The sequence below is a fragment of the Cyprinus carpio genome, chromosome B3 (assembly GCF_018340385.1).
Source record: "Cyprinus carpio isolate SPL01 chromosome B3, ASM1834038v1, whole genome shotgun sequence".
Lineage (NCBI taxonomy): Eukaryota > Metazoa > Chordata > Actinopteri > Cypriniformes > Cyprinidae > Cyprinus > Cyprinus carpio.
In genome coordinates this window covers 11,218,936-11,241,212 of record NC_056599.1, presented here as the reverse complement: position 1 = coordinate 11,241,212, position 22,277 = coordinate 11,218,936, and the positions used below count along the sequence as shown (strand labels likewise).

At 35.5% G+C, this 22,277-nt stretch overlaps 1 protein-coding gene across 4 annotated transcripts; it reads left to right on the top strand.

Moving 5' to 3' along the window:
- Nucleotides 1–640: 640 nt before the first annotated feature.
- On the top strand, nt 641–21,889 carry LOC109066386 (choline transporter-like protein 2). 4 transcript variants are annotated; one of them, XM_042719649.1, is made up of 23 exons: nt 641–809; nt 6,127–6,175; nt 8,145–8,218; nt 8,891–8,969; nt 9,939–10,023; nt 10,662–10,772; nt 10,878–10,938; nt 11,038–11,158; nt 11,298–11,381; nt 11,713–11,825; nt 11,911–12,042; nt 12,421–12,520; nt 12,666–12,758; nt 13,244–13,328; nt 13,460–13,722; nt 13,819–13,913; nt 15,862–15,965; nt 16,805–16,878; nt 17,152–17,222; nt 17,354–17,442; nt 18,067–18,151; nt 18,779–18,948; nt 21,144–21,889. In XM_042719649.1, the coding sequence occupies exons 1-22, from the start codon at nt 782–784 to the stop codon at nt 18,937–18,939; spliced, it is 2,157 nt and encodes a 718-aa protein (XP_042575583.1). In that variant the 5' UTR covers nt 641–781; the 3' UTR covers nt 18,940–18,948; nt 21,144–21,889. The 4 variants fall into 4 exon arrangements, with proteins under 4 accessions (XP_042575583.1, XP_042575585.1, XP_042575582.1 ...); XM_042719648.1 differs by lacking the exon at nt 641–809 and adding an exon at nt 3,582–3,699; XM_042719651.1 differs by lacking the exon at nt 18,779–18,948 and having other exon boundaries at nt 642–809.
- The last annotated feature ends 388 nt before the right edge of the window (nt 21,890–22,277 follow it).

The following is a 22,277-nucleotide window of genomic DNA, read 5'->3' as shown; positions in this document are numbered from 1 at the left end:
ATATGCCTGACAAGACTTACACTGAATGACATTTTAGTGGGTGTCTTCTGTAAATCAGGGAAAAATGTATGATATTTATTTTTTTCAAAATTGCAATTTTGTTAATTAGATTAATTTTTAATTTTTTTGGTTTTTTGGGGGGGAAAAATTTAAAGATTTATTGCATTTTTATTTTTATCTTTTTTATGCTTAAACCCTTTTTCGTCTTTGACCCATATATGGTTTATGTAAATCCACTTTTGAGACGTGTACTTAATGGAGCTCCCCTGTTAGTTATGCATTATAAAACGTGTTTTTACAGCAAAATCACAAATATGTTATATTATGTAGGTCACAGACAGAGTTTAGATTAAGCCAGGTTTAGGCCATAGCTCAGTTAGTCTTGTGAACCCGGGGGATAGCGTCTTTACACATTTTGCTTATATGTTGCTTACTTTACACCTTAGTTTTAATAGATTATTAACTCCAAAAACAATACCACTGTATAAAAATGACTTATACACTTGAATTTAAACAATTATTTCGGGAAAAAATGTTTTGTCTCTCACAGCAAGCGGCCATATTGCCAGCAACTGATCGTTTTGACATCTCGTGTGGTTCTGTGTGATTTGGACAACTTAAAGTTACGCCTCCTACTTCAAGTTACACCCCTTTCAAGTTACACCCCTCTCTTGCAGTCTGCAGGCGTACACGCTTGGATGAATCAGTTTGTTGTGGACTGAAATGCACATGATCACTAGAGTATAGTTCACCACAGGTGGTAAATAAACGCTAAGCTGAAATGGATATGGAAGAGAAGCCAAAATACGGTAAGTTTATTCCTGGTTTACATTTGCTGGTGTTTGTTGTTTAAGTTTTTGTTTTCAGGTTTTTAAGAGAGCTCTTTCATATTTACGCTTCCAAACAGAAACTGAAATGGGTTTTAATTACTTCGCCGCCGATAAATAAACACCCAGATATCAGCTAAGGGACATGTTCTGGATGCACGCGCCGTGTTAAAGTGAAAGACTGTGTTATATTGAGGTGTTTTGTTAGTAAGGCAACGCCTAAAAGTCCCGTTATTAGCTTTGTCAGTTCATATTTTGCAATTTCTTTGAAAGTATTTTACCTCATGTCATGTTTAGTTGGTTTCTTACTCCTGAACAAGCATAAAGTCTGAACGCTTTTATCTGTAAACATTGTGATTTTAAATTTAGCTGCTGTAGATTTGGTGGTGGGAAAAAAATGCTGTGCATTTGGCTTTCCATCGCATTTTGTTATGGCTGAAATGTTCATGTTATACTATTAGTGTACAGTTTTGTTTATAGATTAATAGTCTAAACAATCACAGCAAAGCTGTGGCACAGGGTAAAACTAAAATTACATACAGACATATGAAACTACGCAGCTGTTGGGTGCGTGAATACAACTCCTTGGACACAACACTGACCGCATTGAAAGGCTCAGTTGTGGTTGTTCTAACAGTTTGCATATGGTTTCTGTCCTTGGTTTCTGTTTGATACCTGTGTTGCTTTAACAAGAACATTATTGATTGTGCATTAGGTCAAAAACCAATATAGCTCTGTTTTCACTCTTGCATATCTCTTCATAAGGAGGCTATCTCTTGTAACCCGAGTCATAGAGCACATAGTTAGGGGAGGCTGCTCTCACGAGTTGGAGTGCATGTAATTAAAGGGTGGAATATAGGATGGCGCTTTTTAAAGATGTAAAATAAGGCCTTAACCTCTTAATTTTAAACCCGTATGTTTTTCTGAGCTGTACTTATGTGCTATTTCTGCTGCTGAGGGCCTGAGTTTGACTGCAGCTGTTTCAAATTAGGGAAGGGATAACTTTTAAATGCAGTGCAACTTCTCTAATGGTTTACAAGCAATGTTTTTCACTGAAATCTTGTTATATCACCTAACTGCAACACGTATTGTCTAGTAGAGTCTTTTTTTTAGCATAGTATTAAAGGCATTTATTAGCTAAATTTGTTTTTTAGGGTGTAGGGTTTGATATGAGTCACTGTGTTGGTGTAATTTTTAGCAATTCTTTAAGAATAAAAACAACTGAGTACTTCCTTTTATGCATTTTTATTAGTTTTATAGAGTGCTAGTTTTTGCCAGGCTCTAATAAAACATAAATAAGCACTGAGTACAGCCTTCATGTCTTATGCTCTAGGGGCTGTATTTGTAATTGTCTTGTATACTAGCATCTTGTAGTTAACTCATGTTATAGTCAGCTTAGAAATAAAGTAATGATTACTAATGATTGATAACACAGTAGTTTACTGAAAACTTCTGGGGAATTCCTGAATTTATCAGAGCACATTGTGCTTTATTTCTCCAGAAGCCAGACCACAGGAAATCGCAATGGCATTTCCATAACGTCACATTTTTCTCCCTGATAAAACTGAAGTCATATCTTAATTGTACAGTGACTTTTGAAATGTGTAAGCTCCATGTACAGTGCCAGTTATTTGCCTTATCACATTCAGTCTAGGAAATGAACTGCTGACAGGAGCTTTCATTCCATTAGTCACTGAGAGAAAAATGGAAGTGGTATTGATTTGTTTTCTTCCTTTGCCTTTTCGTACAGTACATAATTAAAGGGCAGTGAACATTTGTTTTAATGTTATGGGTGATGTTTATGGACGTTGTTTCTCTGTATGTTTTACTCCTTATCTTTACTAAAATGAACCAATAATAATGAATACAAATTATTTATTCACTGCTTTGTCAAAAATCTTGTTTAAAAACACAGTTGACTTCATTTTAATCATCAGACACAGAATAAGAGTCACCGAAGTCAATTGTTTCTTCAAAAAAACCTTTTTGAATGGTTTCTTCATGCTATTAAGATATTTTAGGTAAAATAAGTAACCCTGTTTTATTTAATTATACTTAATGTACCAATATAAATAAAACTATAACTGAAACAATTGTTAATACTGACTTCAAACTAATGAAAAAACTTTCACACTTTATTTTAAGGTCCAATTCCTGCTATTAACAAACTAGTAACTACGACTTTTAGTTAGTAAGGTAGTTAAACAACTATTAAAATTAAAATATAATAATAGTAGTACATTTAACCACTTGCATTACTCAGTTGAACACACAAGCGCTCTTCTTTGCGAGCATTTGAGTGTGCGGTTAAAAACTAGCCTAGAGCGTCATCTGGCACCTGCTGGAAAAAACTAACCTCAGAACAGATTCCAGAGAGAATTGCGATGCATTCGGAAAATCGCAGAATTGATCCACAAATCGATTTATTGTCCCACCCCTAAAAAAATCTGAATCATTTCAGTCATGCTGCTAATTTAGGAAGGTTGAAGAGACACTTATGCGACAAAGTTGCTTTGCAACAAAATAGCAAAATGAATGTAAATGAAGTCGAACGAATGTCGTTGCCATCACACCCAGCTCAGATGCTTCCTTGCGTTAGACACAAAAAAGCAAAACGGTTCAGAAAGGACACAGAGCCAAGTTTGCAAAGATAAAATGTGGGAAATCCAATAGTTTTTGCTTGAATAGGGGTGTTTAGTTCTGCTTGAACCTGTTCTAGACTGGTTGAACCAGTTTTCAACAGTGGCAGGTTGGTTTCCCGATTGAAATCAGGAAGTAACAGTCAGATAGTGGGCTGAAGGAATATCGTACCATCAGACAGAGCCGTTGACCGTAAAGATGCCTGTGGAGGAAGGTGCTTACAAAAAGAGCGGTAATGTCACTTGATGGTATCTTCTCTTGCAAGCGTTCCTATGTTTTTGTGGTTTTGACTTGTGGACAAGACATTCAAAGCTCTCATTGAGAAATTTACCACAAGTTCTGCTGTTGTGTTCTCTTGTATGAGTAATGAGATAGCCGGGAGTATTTCTGTGCAGTCAGCCTGGTTTCATGTCCAGACACTGATTCAAATGGTTTCCCATAATCTGTGGGATGTTTCCTGTTGGATTTTTGCGTTTCAGTTCCCTGAAGCTGCTTTAATGGCGCTGCTGTTGGCTTTTATTCCATTTGCATTCATTCGGTGTATTCATAGAAGTGTGTTAACACTGCATTAGTATCATACTAAGCCTTTGTCCATCTTCACAATACCCTGGTCTGCCCGGGAACTAAAGCTCTCAGTCTGTGCATGTCTGTCTCGGAGGGTGTGGATGTTTGCAGTCACATGCCACAGTAGAAATTCTCATGCCAGTATCTTCCCATTAAGTGGTGGGGCTTTCTGTTTTTTTTGCAATCCATGGTGGTTTCATTTTAGGACAAAATAAATCATTGTAATGATGAGGCCAAACTAACTTATTTACTATAAAGATGAATATTAGCAACAACCTTGCAGTTTTTAGTAACTAAGGTTTTAAGCACTTAACTAATCCACAACCATAAACCTACTTGCTATTACCTTATAAACCTTACAACCATGAGCTAACACTTACTATTACTTATTAAAAGGCATTTCATCTCTGCTTAACTAACGTATTTTATACTAAACTTGGTATTGTACACTATGAAATCAAATGTCTGTATTTGAAATGCTGTGTGTGTGTGCACATATAATCAATAAATGTATTTTTTTCAGTCTCATGAATTTTAACTAACTGAACGGTGCTTGTTCAACAACTAGCCATATTTTCACCATGTTCACATACTTTATTAACAGGATAAATGTAATTGTTTTCACGATGAACAAATTTATGCCGATTCTAAGCAATTTTAAAATAGACACAAATAGTTATTTTTTTTTTTTTTTTGAATGAATCTTACCAGTTTCTTACATGTTACATTTATGTTTATTACTGGCAAATATGCATCACATTAAGTTTATTAGTTGGTTTGTTAAAACTGTAATCTTTATGTTTATTACTGGCAAATATGCATCACATTAAGTTTATTAGTTGGTTTGTTAAAACTGTAATCTAAGTACTTTTTGGTCCATTTTTTGTGTGTTGTTGGTTGTGATGTTTCATTTTATGTTTATGCATTTTAAGTTATTATGTATGCTAGTGTTTGAGACACAAATGGAACAGATCTTCTGTCCCAGTACAAGACAAGAGTTTCCTGAACTCAATGGAAAATTCTACCAGTTTTCTCCATAAGACAGCTCTGTGGTTGGCGAATGAGAGCATTTGCACATCTGTTCTTCGTTTATTTCAGTTTACATGATTGCAGATCAGTGGCCCCAAAAAGTGGACATGCTTAAAAATGTCTGAATGCCAGTATATCAGATCCAAAAATATCAAAGCAAGTGGCAAACAAACTTTTTTTTTGCACTTGTCTTACGGAATCTGGTTTTAAATTGGTTTGAAAACCTAACCTAACCTATATATAAAACCTAATAGATGCTTTTGTGAAATTTTTGCATGCAAATGTGCTTGTGCTGTCTTTTTTTTAATACTGTAAGTGCCATTTAGATTGACACTCTTTTCTAATGCAGTGATATTAAGATATTTTTAAGTATGACATCATTCAGGCATGACTCATTATTTGAGCTAAATTAACTTAACAGGAAAGCTTGGTCACTTCCTGTTTAGCACAACATTTCATACCATGTGACTGACTTATCTTAGAAGCAACCCCTCTGGCCCTAAATGACAAGCAGCAACAACTGTACAGTAATTAAAAGCATGCGTATAATTAAATGGAAAAACTCTTCTTGGCTTACTTGACTTACCCTTTACATTCCATTTTGTGGTGGGAGGTTCATTCCAGGGCTGTAAAATAAGAAGTATTTCCAAAACAATTTGCGTGGGATGCTGTTATTTCTGGCACAAAACTAGAGTTGTGAATTCCTGATGGAAATGTGAGTGGTGTTTTCCAGTGCATAAGTCACTACCAAAAGACAAGGGTGTTCTGAGTGGTTTTAAGCATGCTGCTACACGTTGCTAGGGTGTTTTGGGTGGTTTCTAGGGTGTCTTAGCTGGTCGTTTACTATATTGAGGAAGCTCTTGCTCACTCACCATGCTGGAATGTCATTTTCTAGGTGTGTGCTGCTGGGGAAACTCCTCTGCTGCAGATAAGCAGGGGTCATGCAAACATGTGCTTAGTTGGGTAAACACAGCTTGAAATGCAAGTTTATGGCCTATATGTGAGTGGTTTTCTTTATTGACTCTTTTATTGTATTTAATTTAGTTTTTCACTGTTGTTCTCACAGGAGAGCCCAAAAAATTTGACCCCGACTTCAAAGGGCCCATCCACAACAGGTAAGAAATTAGCCGATTTCTTTGATTTTTATGTTATTTGAAGTAATTGTTCAGCTAAAAATCATCAGTTACTCGCTTTCATGTCATTTCAAACATGTATGACTTTAGGTTATTTGATTACATTTCATAGTGCTCTTGCTTTTCTATTTTCTAATTTTCTAATTTAATTGTCAAGCTCCAAAAAAAGATAAAAAAAAGCACCATTAAAGTATTGAAACAATGGTCCATGCATTGATTCTAAGTCTGAAGTAATGCAGCAGATTTGTTTAATGAACAACAAACCCCAAAAAATAATAATAATAATTAAAAAAAAATTCGGCATTGATATCAAACCTGGCATTTTAGTAAAAAGATTTCACTGACGTGCTTACATGCAAACAGCAATGCTTGATGCTTCGTCTTATGAAATGTTGTGCATTGGTCATTCTGTATTTGTCCTGTAGCTTTTAAAGGGGTCATGAAATGGAGAATCAAAATGTTCTTGATATTTAAACATAAAATGTCTGGATTTGAAATTTGGACAATAGTAATGCTCAACATGCTCAAACATATGTGGTTCTATCTATCGCATGCCATCTAGAGTATCAAAACACATGACATGCTGTAAAACAGGCGCGGATTTATGGGTGGGCCTGGGTGGGCACGTGCCCACCCAGATTGACTGGTGGCCCACCCAATCAGATTAATAAAAACAATTTATTTTTTATTTTAATAATAACGAATTAATAAATAAATTTAATTTTAATAGTTTCCTGAGGACATTTAAGTACAGTAGCTACGAAAAATAGCTACAAAATAAAAAAATTATTTCGGCATATCACGTGTCAGTCCAGTGATGCTATCACGCAACACCGCGGGGCGCGTTTCAGACCGAACGTTTTCGCGCGGCAAACTAACTGAGCTACTGAGGATCCAAACGCGCCTGAGGTCATCCATGCTGGAAACTGGACGCCTGAAACAACTTGGCACTTCTGTCCTTTGAAAGAATTTATTGTCACTTCGGATTATGATGACATAATCAGCGTTTTCAAATCAAAGCAGAAGACTCCGCCTGGTTTAGAGCTCAGGTACGTTGTGTGTGTTTTTATGCTGGCCCGACGTGGCATTACTGCTGTTTCTGAAAGGATGGTTCGAGTTTTTTTCAGTTTGGGTGTAGCAACTCTTTTAACGAGTTTTTATGAGACCTGTTGTTGTTTCTTATTTTATGTGTGGCGTCATCTAACAGGCTGTTATCTGTGTTATTCTGGCCACTTGTTGTATAATGTTCACCGTCTCCTTTGGCGTTTGTTTACGTTTTGTGAATGCACTTCTGGCTCTGTGTCTCGAAATACAGCTGAGTATATTATGGTAATTTAAGTCACGATGAATGAGACGAGAGTTGTTCATTATGTCGCCTTGTTGAAGTAAATTTTATTTTTCCTTGCTTACACCCGGTCCTAAAGTAAAAAATGATGACTGTGTAAAAGAGTATAATTAAATTAAAACGCATTTATGGTGAGAATTATTATATTTTCATGTCAATCTGTGTTCATTTTGACCACGAACCATGCACTGTCAGCCTGTCACTTTAATTAAGCGCGTGATCACATCAGAAATGATCTCTGCACTGCACCGGAACATGGAACGGGATTCCGCGCGCAGTGTGAAAGCTCTATAATACGGAGCCCGGGAATCAGGTGTATAAAATTTAAAAAACCCGAGGCCCCTCCGTATATTCACCAGGCCCACCTATTAACGACGTTCTGTATCCGCCACTGCTGTAAAAGAGGAAGTTGGCCAATCACAGCAGTGGTTATTTACTTTAACAGAGTGAAAATGAGGATGGAAAATGATCATTCATACAAATATTAGACTTTTTTTTTTTTTAAACTAACATTGTAAACAACTTAAACTTTTGAAACTGCCTTTCATGACCATTTTAAAGCATTTTAAAGGGTGTTGCAACAGACTGTTTCTCTCTGCTCCACAGAGGATGCACAGACATTATTTGCTGTATCTTCTTCATCGTGGCCATAGTGGGCTACGTTGCGGTGGGAATACTGGGTGAGTCAGTCTGCAATAGTGTTAAAGACGGACTGGGTGCTGCTGTGTAACAATGATCCTTAAGCTACAGTTTTTTTTTTTTTATGTGGTAGTGTTGTTTTTTGGTTTGTGTGTGATGAGTGTGTGTTTGTTAGTGTTGGGTGATATAGCTTAAGAAATATGTATTTATTTCAGTATTTTGCTGATATTCAAAATATTTAATAATCTGTATTTTCTCTGAAGTGACTTTTAAAAGGTGTTTTTTTTTTCAGAGGACTGCAATTTAAACTAAAGAACTGAATGTATTTACAGTGCTGAATGTAACTACTAAAACACACTAAAGATCAAATGAAAATAAGACATTTTTCATGTTTCAACACCGTTTTTCACTAAATGAACACAGTAAAATTTACCTACGTGTGTATGTGCTAAAGAACATATATGAAAAATGCTCCACCTGCACTTCCATTAACATTTTTGAGTATGAATCATTAAATGGGAATTTTGAAGTTGAAATGGATAGTTTGATCAGTTCACAGAAATAAATTGCACTTATTAAATCTAACACATTTAAAACCTCTCATACTCTAATGACATGGTTTTGGAAATGTAGCTACATGAAAAGCACATTGAAAGGTTTGAGAATCCCTGCTCTATGTGAATGAAATACTCATTTCTGTTTGCATCTGTCAGCCTGGACTCACGGTGACCCGAGGAAGGTGATCTACCCCACAGACAGCCTGGGACAGTACTGTGGCCAGGGAAAACTGGAGTAGGTTACACCAAATTTAAGATTATTATTTGTTGTTCCGCTTCTTTTTAAAGATTCAGTCAAATCATTTGTAAATCTTGACTGTAAAGGAGAACTTTAAGAGTAAAACTGTGAGTAACGACATTTTTCCTATGCCCCGTGATGCTTTGCGTGAATTATGGAAGTAACTACTGTTTAGCTGTAAATAATCAGTGAATCAGGTTCACTCTATGAATGCAATAATAAGCATTTAAAAAAAAATAGCACATTGAGGTAACATTAACCTTCAAATGTGAAAAGTTACTTTCCATAGACCACGAAGAACTGCAAAATATTACTGCAACAATATTATGCAAGTACTAAATATCTCTGTAGAAATATATGTCTGTGTTATGTAACGTGTTCCCTTAATCAAAAATGCTCACTGACTAGAACAATGAGTGATGACATTTCAATGTGATTTCTGTCGTTTTGACAGAAAAGAAATATTGTGTTTACCTGCTTTAGAAACATTCCAACTGTTAATAGGGAACAAATGTGAAAATGAAAGACCGTTACATTTAAAGCCTGGATAGAGATGTGAGGATTTGGGGAGAAAAGGAGAGGTTCTTAGCGCATTCCAGTGAATTATTCACAGGGTATGTAGTAAAATTGAGCAGACCACAAATGCGCACTGTATGACTTTTTTTCCAAATGGGATATTGTTTATACTATGTCAATGAAAATATCAAGTATTATTTTATTCTCCTGCCATCTGAAAAAATAACATGAAGGAAAATATACAGCACATTCAGTAAAAATAACGGATAAGGATTATTTGTAGTGCAACCTTATGATATGTCGTGATATGTCTTTTTGAGTGAAACTTAAAAAAAAAATAATAATGTTGCAAGGACTAGGAATGCTTGATAAATCTTTCTTCATTTAATTGAAATTAATCAGTGTAAGCCTCAATGAACTGAGAATGTGTTTTTGTGATGTGTGTAACAGGAAGAAGCCCTTGTTGTTCTACTTTAACATGATGAAGTGTGCCAGTCCCATGGTCCTCCTGGAGTTCCAGTGTCCCACGCCTCAGGTTTGTTTCCTGTCCACCTGTTTCCGTCTGTGGCAGCTCTGTTTTTGGATTGGCATGCTACTATACTGCTCATACATTGTAGCAGAACTCTGTTCATAGCATGTGAACTTTCTCTTCTATTATGTGCTTGCATGTGCAGTACACAACCTGTTTCTGAGTGCACTGTGGGAATACTGGATTCCACAATGCAGTGCATTCAACTTATCATTCATTTGCATTTATTTACATAATTTGTGTAGCAGGCACTTTTTCAAAGCAACTTAGAAATAAGGCAAGCTATATTGTTTATGTATTTTTATGTTGATTCCTACTGCCATAAGTGAACATTTAAAAAAAAAAAAATTATATACAACACTGGATTAAAAATAAGAAAATAACTTTTCTTGTTGATAAATGGACAGCATTTGTCAAATGATGCTTAGTTGCTGCATAGTAATGACTGCTTCACATACTATTTAAAAATAATAGGCACTGTATCTGCAGTATGCTCGTAATCTTTTATGAAGTTTTACTTTCTTTTAGCATTGATTTTTCATGTTTTAGTAAATAAGTGCATGCAAAACTAAGGTTATGTTATAGACTTTTTTTGTTTTGTTTTTGAGAGTTTTTGAAGTGTTTTTTTTTTTTCCTGTGTGTAGGTGTGTGTAGAAAAATGTCCTGATCGCACTTTGACTCTGGTAACCGCCATTGCAAAACCAGAAGACTGGAAATATTACAAAAGCTATTGCAGAGAAGACCCAGGGAATAAGGTAAGTTCGTTTTAAACAAATCATTTTTTGCTGTTGGTATTTTCAGTAATTTTTTTTTTTTTTTTTTGATGTTTTATGGTGGATTATTTTTTTTTCCCTTTAAAGCCAATGACGGAAATTTTGCAAAAAAAACTGTGTCCTGCATATCTGATTTCCAGCAAACCATGTAAAGCTTTTGTTTTTATTATTACAATATTTACTATATGGGAAATTATTACAAATTTTTTGTGATTCTGATTCTTAATCCTATTGTTCTCTCTCTCAGTTTTGCAGCGATGTTTTCCATCTCTAGGCAAGAAGGGTGAAGTCATCACAGTGGGCGATCAAGATAAATTTAATGATGGAGAAAAAATCAGAGACGCTAAAGATCTGGTGGCTGGAATGAAGTAAACACATATTTATACTACAGTACTCAAACATGCATGTTGCAATGAAATTTATCATTTATATGTCGCCACTGCTGCAATTGCAGTGCAGTTCAAGGGGCTATTTATTATTAATTCATATTTGTTTTGACAATCAAAGGAATGCAACAGTAGTCATGGAGGGTCGTCAAGTTGCAATGAAGATCTTTGAGGATTACACAAAGTCTTGGTACTGGATCCTAATGTAAGTAATTTTTTCTTTATATTAGTGAATATATATCCTATCTATCAATAAAAATAATTAGTGTTAATATTTGGATCAGTGTTATTTTAATATAATTAATCATTTTAAGTAGTGGTGTATTTGTGTCATTTATTTTTACATATTTCTGTTTCGTAATTATTATATTAGAAGTATGATAAAAACATGATATGATTTTTATATTAGTTATGTTAGTTTTATATTCAGTTTATTTTACTACTCGAAGTGTTTACTTGTTTAATATATCATAATAGTTATTTTATTTCAATGAATGTCTTTCCTGCTGTGATTGTAAATCTGTTTCTTCGTGCAGTTGTTTGTTGATCGCTGTGGTGCTGAGTCTGATCTTCATCGTTCTTCTGCGTTATCTGGCTGGAATCATGGTCTGGGTCATGATCTTGATGGTCATCGCTGTCGTTGCCTGTGGTATGGTTCGGTTCACACACTTTAATACATTCATCCTGTCTAGTATTTTGTTAAACTGTCAGTCATTTGTCTGTTTCTTACACAGGTATTGCTTACAGCAGCATAAAGTATGTCAATCTGAAGGACACGGCTGGTTCTAATATCACCCTGCAGCAGCTGGGCTTCCAGCCCGATTTCTCTGTGTACCTGCACATCAGACAGACCTGGCTGGCCTTCAGTGAGTAGCCGCACTCTTACTATTGCTCATATTTGGGGTTAGGAATTGAAAAAGACCTTAAATATTAAACTACAGATTGTAATCCGTACCACAAAAATTGAAGGATGAACCCAAGCCATTATCATAAAATCGTTTTTTAATTAGGGCTAATAAGGAACCATCTCAAACACACTATCAAATGCACAGCAACACACTAAAAACCACCCACAACACCCTTGGCATCATAGCAGAAAGTTGCATGGATAATTTAGTCATCAGTTTATTACTATTTTGCTGTGGCTAGTCTTTCTCTCTCTCACAACTCCTCTAAGAAAAGTCAAGTAGTTTTGCTGTGGTCCTGTAGATTTAGCAGTTTGTAACTCCTGTTCCTTTCTGCAGTCATCATCTTGGCTATTTTGGAGGTCATCATCATCATAATCCTCATCTTCCTCAGGAACCGAATCCGGATCGCTGTTGAGCTCATGAAGGAGGCCAGCAGGTTTGTGTCTTTGGGAATCCATATGAAACAGTAGTGACGTTTCCACATCAACATCATCTTGTTACGGGGATTAAGCCTGTTATTTAAGTTTAAAGACGTGGTATGTGTTTTACCTTTAAGTCTTGTTTTTTTTGTTCTCTTTCAGGGCTGTCGGTTATGTGATGTCTTCACTGTTCTACCCTATTTTTACCTTCTTCCTCCTGACCATAGTCATTGCGTACTGGGGCATCACTGCAGTGTATCCTTGACTCGAGACTGAAGCAGTAACATTAATCAGTGTTGGCACCATTAGACAGGAACTTACAGTCACTCACTTAATCTTAACTAAAATCACTCTAATGGAAGGTCAATGGGCAAAAGGTCACCCCCTGAGTCACTCACTTAAAAAAAACACATGTAAGTCCATTGCATGATTTAAGGAGCCTCCAGAAAAAGAACAAGGCACTGTCGAAACATCGACCAAAATTAAATTACATCTTAACAATCTGAATACACAGATACTTTTGTATGACTGTCCGTGGAGATATATATTTATCTATTTAAGAAGAAAATGTTAGGGATATTTGAAAGCAATAAAGTTCCCGGCAACTCAGCCCTAATGGATGTATATGGTAATCTAATATCCAAAAAACTTCTTTAAACACAGTATTGTCTATAAAAAGTCACTTGTTCAACATATTAGTCACGATCACACAAGTACTAGTCCTTAATCGCTCTGATCAGTTTCCTCTCTACATCCAGTGAACCTGTTTATAAGGTTTTCAACGAAACCGATTGTCCACATGGAAGACAGACCTGTGAACCTGAGGTGCCTAAATACATATTCATGCATAATCATAGTTAAAATATTACACACATTACACTGTATTATACAATAATTTTTTTTTTTACAATCCTAAAGTGAATGATCCCTGTTTCTCATTTATCTGACTCTTCCAGAACTTCACTATTTCTGCTATGAAGACAGACTGTCCGCGGTCTGAGTGTCTGTTTGCTTTCTATGGTGGGGAAACGCCATATCACAAATACCTGATCTTCTTTCAATTCTACAACGTCTTCCTGTTCTTCTGGTGTGCAAACTTTGTCACTGCTCTGGGTCAGATGACTCTGGCAGGGGCATTTGCATCCTACTACTGGGCTCCTAATAAACCCAATGACATGCCTGCATACCCGCTGTGTGCCTCTCTGGGCAGATCCCTCAGGTATGGCTTTAGAAGAAGATGTATGCAATATGCATGTCATTTGGGCCCTAAGCAATGATTTAGTTGATACATTTGATGCATTTTGTCCACACACAGATATCACACAGGCTCTCTGGCGTTTGGTTCTCTCATCCTTGCCATCGTCCAGATTATCAGGGTTCTGCTGGAGTATATTGACCACAAACTCAAGGGTAAGAGAGAAACCTGAACAGATCAAAAATTTATGTAATTGGTTAATCACTGCAATATGTTATGGAATATGTGCATGCAATGACTGTTAACCTACAGAGCTATGGTACTGTAGTTTCATGTCTATCAGATTACTCTGCAGCCTCTTTCTTTTCACATAATAAAATAACGTTAACTTAGATCAGTAATTCATGTCCTTTTATTTACAGGTACATCTTAATAAATTAGAATGTCGTAGAAAAGTTCATTTATTTCAGTAATTCAACTCAAATTGTGAAACTCGTGTATTAAATAAATTCAGTGCACACTGACTGAAGTAGTTTAAGTCTTTGGTTCTTTTAATTGTGATGATTTTGGCTCACATTTAACAATATCCCACCAGTTCACTATCTCAACAAATTAGAATATGGTGACACGCCAATCAGCTTATCAACTAAAAACACCTGCAAAGGTTTCCTGAGCCTTCAAAATGGTCCTCTCAGTTTGGTTCACTAGGCTACACAATCATGGGGAAGACTGCTGATCTGACAGTTGTCCAGAAGACAATCATTGACACCCTTCACAAGGAGGGTAAGCCACAAAACATTCATTGCAAAAGAAGCTGGCTGTTCTCAGAGTGCTGTATCCAAGCATGTTAACAGAAAGTTGAGTGGAAGAAAAAAGTGTGGAAGAAAAAGATTCACAACCAATCCGAGAGAACCGCAGTCTTATGAGGATTGTCAAGCAAAATCGATTCAAGAATTTGAGTGAACTTCACAAGGAATGAACTGAGGCTGGGGTCAAGGCATCAAGAGCCACCACACACAGATGTGTCAAGGAATTTGGCTACAGTTGTCGTATTCCTCTTGTTAAGCCACTCCTGAACCACAGACAACGTCAGAGGTGCTTACCTGGGCTAAGGAGAAGAAGAACCGTATCTATTCGAGTCGCATCAGCTGTGCCTTTTAATGTAGGTTGACCATATTTTAGTTTTCCAAAAAGAGGACAGTGGGTGTGGGAGGAAGGGTGAAGCTCATAGCCCAAGTTGCTTGAAGTCCAGTGGTAAGTTTCCACAGTCTGTGATGATTTGGGGTGCAATGTCATCTGCTGGTGTTGGTCCATTGTGTTTTTTGAAAACCAAAGTCACTTCACCCATTTGCCAAGATTTGTGGAGCACTTTATGCTTCCTTCTGCTGACCAGCTTTTTGAAGATGCTGATTTCATTTTCCAGCAGGATTTGGCACCTGCCCACACTGCCAAAAGCACCAAAAGTTGGTTAAATGATCATGGTGAACCCCATAGAGAATATATGGAGTATTGTCAAGAGGAAAATGAGAAACAAGAGACCAAAAAATGCAGATAAGCTGAAGGCCACTGTCAAAGAAACCTGGGCTTCCATACCACCTCAGCAGTGCCTCAAACTGATCACCTCCATGCCACGCCGAATTGAGGCAGTAATTAAAACAAAAGGAGCCCCTATCAAGTATTGAGTACATGTACAGTAAATGAACATACTTTCCAGAAGGCCAACAGTTCACTAAAAATGTATTTTTTTTATTGGTCTTATGAAGTATTCTAATTTGTTGAGATTGTGAATTGGTGGGTTTTTGTTAAATGTGAGCCATTATCATCACAATTAAAAGAACCAAATAATTATTTTTATTAATTCAGTCTGTGTGCACTGTATTTATTTAATAAGTTTGTTTATTTGTTTTGGTTTAATGAAATAAATGAACTTTTCCACGACATTCTAATTTATTGAGAAGCACCTGTATTTATAGGTAGTCATGTAATGAGCTGCTTAATGTACATTCATCTGGTCATTGTTGCAAAATAAACCCCTTTAGGACCCTGCAGCTTGCTGTTTTGAAATGATGCCGAACATTATCCATTGCTGTATCCCGCACTGTTCACAATAATCTGTTTGTGAACTTTTGATTGTGAACTCTTTGCTTTCTTTTGGTCCTACAGGAGCAGAGAATAAATTTGCCAAGTTCTTGTTGTGCTGTTTGAAATGCTGCTTCTGGTGCCTGGAGAAGTTCATCAAGTTTATAAACAGGAACGCCTATATTATGGTCCGTGTTCTTCCACCGCAACTTAAAGGAATAGTTCACCAAAAAATAAAATTTTGCTAAGATGAGTGTGTTTCTTCATCAGAACAGATTTTGAGAATTTTAGCATTTCGTCACTTGCTCACCAATGGATCCTCTGCAGTGAATGGGTGCCGTCAGAATGAGAGTCCAAACAGCTGATAAAAACATCACAATAATTCACAAGTAACCCACACAACTCCAGTTCCATCTTGTGAAGAGAAAAGCTGTGTTTTAAGAATCAAATCCATCATTAAGGTTTTTTTTAACTTTAACTTTAACTTTAAACCATTGCTTCTAGCTTCCAGTCCATAATCCATAATAAAGTTTCCTCCAAAAAAAAAAAAAAAAGAAAATGACCTGTTGTTTTTTTTGTTTTATAATCTAAATATTTGTTTTGTTTTTTTTTTAATTTTTTTAATGTTTTAAACTTTTATTGATTTGTTTGTTTTTTTAATTTTTATTTTATGATTCTTTTTCATTTTAAAACTCAATTTTAGCAATTTTAGAAAGGACTATTTCTAAAATTGACAGTTTGAAGTAAAAAAAAAATCTAATGATGGTTTTGTTTTTTTTACAAAGACAGCTTTTCACTTCACAAGATGTTAAAAGATAGACAGGAGTTTTTTGGATGACTTGTGTATTATTGTGATCTTTTTGTCAGCTGTTTGAACTCTCATTCTGACGGCACCCATTCACTAAAGTGTCAAAGAGGAGGCAATCTTAATTTCTCCCCCCCCGATGCCTAAACACATGACTGTATATAATGTTAATAGCATCTCTATATGCAATCTTTGCTGAATAAGTGTTTTTTTCTGCCACAGGTTGCCATATACGGTAAAAACTTCTGCCGATCAGCACGTGATGCCTTCTTCCTCCTCATGAGAAACGTAATCAGGTGGGTGACATCTTCAAGCTGCTGGGTTGAAGGAATTGAAACTGAGCGCAGGATTTTAACATATTTAAATGGACAGTGTTGTGAAACACTAACAAACAATGAAACATGATGCTGATAACGGCAAAGAAGTGCATGCATTTGAACATAGACCAATAATAAAAAAAAAAATTCAAAAGGCAAGGTGTAGGAAGTAAGGCACTCACTAGGTTTTGTAAGCTAGTGTTGGCTGGCAGAATTTGACGAATGTTTCACAGATGTTTTCACTCATCACAGGGTGGTAGTCCTGGATAAGGTCACAGATTTCATCTTATTCCTTGGAAAACTCCTTATCGTGGGGCTTGTGGGTAAGTTTCCTAGTTTAGACCGGTTATATAATACTGAACTGAACATTAGATTTATATACTACTGACAAAGTTAGACTACATTTTGATATAATACATCAAGTAGCTTTCTATCTCCCCCTTTTTTCCCCCAGGGATCTTCGCTTTCTTCTTCTTCTCAGGACAAACAGATGCGTTCAAGGACGCTGCACCCAGTCTCCATTACTACTGGGTTCCTATTTTGGTGAGTGATCGAAAGTGACTATAAATGAAAAATGTAAATTAATTGAATAATATTCAATTTAACTAACACATCTGTCTAAATTGTAATGTCCAAATAATGGCCATGCTGGAAAATAAAGACACAGCAACATTGGCTCATCCAGTGGTTAGAGTTCAGGGTCAGTTAGGGTTTTTTAGTTTTGTTTTTGATAGAAGTCTCTTTTATGTTCACCAAGACTGCATTTATTTTATTAAAAAATCCAGTAAAAACAGTAATATTGTGTTTTTTTTTTTTGTTTTTTTTTTTTTTGTTTTTTTTTTAGAAAATTTAAAAATAACAGTTTCTATTTGAATATATTTTATCATGTAATTTATTCTTGTGATGTAAAGCTGAATTTTCAGCATCATTACTCCAGTCTTCAGTGTCACGATCAGAAACCATCTGCTCAGAATTCTTTATTAAACAAAGTTTGATAAACATACAGTATATATGGAATGGAAGACTTATATTATTTGTTGAATAAAACTATCACTTACTTTTAACAGTAGTGTATGCATGTGTGCTATCTGTATTTAGCCTGTATTTATAGACAAATTAAAGCTGCAGCTGTCTGTCTGAATATGTATGTCTGTGTTTCTTCTCCAGACTGTGTTGGTGGGCTCCTACCTCATTGCTCATGGGTTTTTCAGCGTTTATGCCATGTGTGTGGACACACTCTTCCTCTGCTTCTGTGAGTACTTGCCATTAATAAATGTCATTTAATAAATCCAGAAACCGCTAGTATGAGTATAAATATCAAGCCGTCAAGGCCCACTCTGGAAGGTAGAAAATCAATTCAAAGAAATATACACCCCCTACTTTAAAATTGTAATTTGTGACCCTTTAAAAAAAATGGTTTAGTGCTGCATTTAGGGAAATATTGAATCTGTTTTGGATGAAGCCTCGTGTCACTAATGGTCCGACTGACTTGCATGGCGGCGCATGTATCTCGGTTTAAACCTCTCAAGGCACCTTAGACTGAGGATTTAATCTGCGTTCCAGTTATGTATTTTGTTATGAGGTGTTTCTAATCTGTCTATGGGACCTGCTTAACTAAGGTGTGGCATTTCAATGGGACTGATATGCTTTTCTGTCTTTCATCTCATAATAACCTGATTCTTTCTTTTTCTCTTTCTCCTTTTATGGCTGTTCCCTCTCTTTTCTCCCCATCATTCCTCCTTGGGTTTTCTCTTCAACACCTTCATATTTTAACATCTGTTCCTCACAAACCCAATTCCACATTTATCATACCTACACATTCTTTGCTTATTCCCTCTGATGTCTTTACATTACTAAACATCACTAACACCACACAAAGGTGAAGACCTTGAGCGCAATGACGGCTCTGCAGCGCGGCCGTATCACATGACCACAGAGCTGCGCTACATCCTGATGAAGGACGCGGATGCGGCTCAGACCCCTACTTCACGTGACGAGACGATGCAGCTGACGCCTCCCGACAAAACAATGGAAAACTGATGGAAATTTGTAATTATATGTGGAAATATAATCTCATTTACTGAATGGTCACAAGGTTCAATCATACCTGCGGTTCGTTGAGCTGTCAATCATTCAATAATTGTATGTTAAGGGAATAAATAGACAGTCAGGGAAAATGATTTTGAGAATAACATGAAAATGTATTCACAATCTATTTTCTTCAATAATGTGACGTGAAACAGGATATTAAATCATAAAAAAGTTACACTTTACCATAAGGTTCCTATTGTTAACTTACTGAACTACTTAGATCACATTAACCAACAATGAAAAATGCTTCTAAAGCATTTCTTAATCTTAATAATGTTAATTTAAACACTAATACTGATTATTAAAATCAAGTTTAATATGTGAATATTAATTAAAAATGAACTAACAATGAACAGTTGTATTTTTGTTAACTAATGTTAACAAAGATTAAGAAATTCTCTAACAAATGTAACTCATTGTTAATTTACTTTAGTTAATTTATTAACTTATGGGACCTTATTGTAAAGTATGGAAGGCTGTTTCTGCCACTAAATAAAAAATAAAACAAGGTAATTGTGACTTATCTCACAATTCTGACTTTTTTTTTTCTTGCAATTGTGAGTTATAAAGTCAGAATTGCAAGATATAAACTAGCAGTAGTGAGAAAAATTGATTGTCTGAATTGTGAGATATAATCTCTCAACTGCGAGAAAGAAAACTCAGAATTGCGACTTTATCTCGCAATTATGACTTCATAACTTGCAATTTTGACTTTATATCTCGCAATTATGACTTTATATTTCACAATTACGACTTCATAACTTGCAATTTTCACTTTATATCTCGCAATTGTGGCTTTACATCTCACAATTATGACTTTACATCTCACAATTATGACTTTATATCTCGCAATTATGACTTTATAACTTGCAATTTTCACTTTATATCTCACAATTTTGTTTATATCTCGCAATTATGACTTTATATCTTGGAATTATGACTATATCTTTCAATTTTCACTTTATATCTCACAATTTTCACTTTATATCTCACAATTATGACTTTATATCTTGGAATTTTGACTTTATAACACAATTGTGACTTTATATCTCGCAATTATGACTTCACAACTTGCAATTTTGACTTTATAACTCAAAATTGTGACTTTATATCTTGCCATTTTGACTGTATAACTTGCAATTTTCACTTTATATCTCGCAATTGTGACTTTATATCTCGCAATTTTGATTTTATAATTTGCAATTGTGACTTTATATCTCGCAATAATGACTTTATAACTTGCATTTTTGACTTTATAACTTGCGTAACAATATTTTAACAATTGCGTGTTATAAAGTCAGAATTGCCAAATATGAACTCGCAATTCAGAGAAAAAAAGTCAGAATTGTGAGATAAAAAGTTGCAATTGCCTTGTTTTATATTTTATTCAGTGGTGGAAACAGGCTTCCATAGTAAAGTGTTACTGTTAAAACAATAAAAGAACTTGGATGATGAAAAGTCTTCATAAAAGTTGCAATTATACACAGTATGAATGTGTATTAAGAAAGCAAGCAAATAAGGTCAGTGTTGATTTCATGTGAGTGCCTTCTGCTTTGCATGTTCATCTGCTCAGCAGCAACAACTTTCAGACTTGTTACCAGGCACATTGTTTTTATACATCAGTTGACTGTTTTACATCATTTTTTTTGATTCAGTGTTTTAGTTATCTTTGCTGTCAGAAGAACAATGGGTTTTGCCCTTTTTGAGTGTACTCTGTTTTGCTGCTGTTTCATTCTATGATGGACAAATATCTAATGTTGCTCTTAATTTAAGTGCCATGCAGCTGATGTTATTGCTGCAGTTCCTCCAGATTGCAAGCCATAACTTTTTAATGCACTTTAAGTTTGTCTTTTGTTTTTGGTAGCAGTTTGCAACCTACAGTACGTACTGTACTTTGGTAAAGCACCTTGTGGCCTTCTTGGGAAGCCTTTAACTTTGTCTTCTGTATTTTCCAATGTCTTTTAGGTGTCTTTGTTTTTAGCCTTTAATAAACATTATGCAAGAGGGTGCATTTGTTATTTAGGTCTGAATATTGTGTGTGAGGTGTTTGTTGAATGTAGGCATGCCACTTTCCTTTCCTCTAGTGTGCTAGCTAATGGTAAACCATGGGTTGTTTGTTCCTCAACATCTCTTCTCACATTCATTTATCACAGTGGAGGACCTGGAGAGGAACGACGGCAGCCCAGAACGACCCTTTCTGATGTCTGAGAACCTTCGCAATGTTTTGAGGAAGAAGAACCAGGCCAACTAGTCCTCTCTGATGGTCGGTCAGGGTTATATATGTGCCTCAGCAGTGCTTGAGATAGAGGTGCCTGAAGTCATTTTCATATTTATCATGCCTTAGAGAACCAGACAATCATGTTAATCGTGAAATGCATCACAGTGATTGACCTCAGTATCATATGTTACAGTTTAAAATGTGGAAACTTTTCTTTAGAATGAGGTCAAATTACACCTCTGCTTTTACCCCCCCAGAGGTTTTAGGTTTATTATTTAAATGTCCAGAAAGCTTTTGCAATTACTGCCAAATGTTTTAATTAACACTTTAAAGAATAACTGAAGCCTTTTGGTCTAGATATTTTACTTTGAGTTTTGCTTTTTTCCCGGTAGTCTTTATATTTATGGTTTTTATATAAAAACACAGTGCAGTGTAGTCCATTAGTAGGACAGGATTTTAGAGAAATGTTTTCTTTGTCAAAATGTGTGCGGAATCGATCGTAGAAACAATGTTTAGATGTTTTACTTTGATTATCCGTTCATTTCCAGTTCATGGCCCTGTGTACATTATGATAAGAAGTGCCTGCATGTAGGTAAAGCGGTTTAAGACTTTATCCGTGTTCTTGACTGTTCAGTGTTTTGTTATACGTTGGTACACCTCAATAAAGGATTTTCTACTATACTCATCTAAAAATGATTTTTTTTTTAGACTTTAGAAATTTGTGAAACTGTTTCTCGTGAGACACTCTGAGGACTGAGGAGATCAGTTTCAGTTTATTATTGTATTCCTAAGATTTTTATGTATGTATGTAATGTATGTATGTTTATTATGTATGTATGTACACTGATGTATGTATGTATGTATGTATGTATGGATGTATGTAGGGATGTATGTATGGATGTATGTATGTATGTGTGTATGTATGTATGTATATGTGTGTGTGTGTGTATGTATGTATGTATGTATATGTATGTATGTATGTTTTTTTTTTATGTATGTATGTGTGTATGTATGTGTATGTCTGTATGCAGTACCTGTATGTATATTATATATATATTATGTATGTATG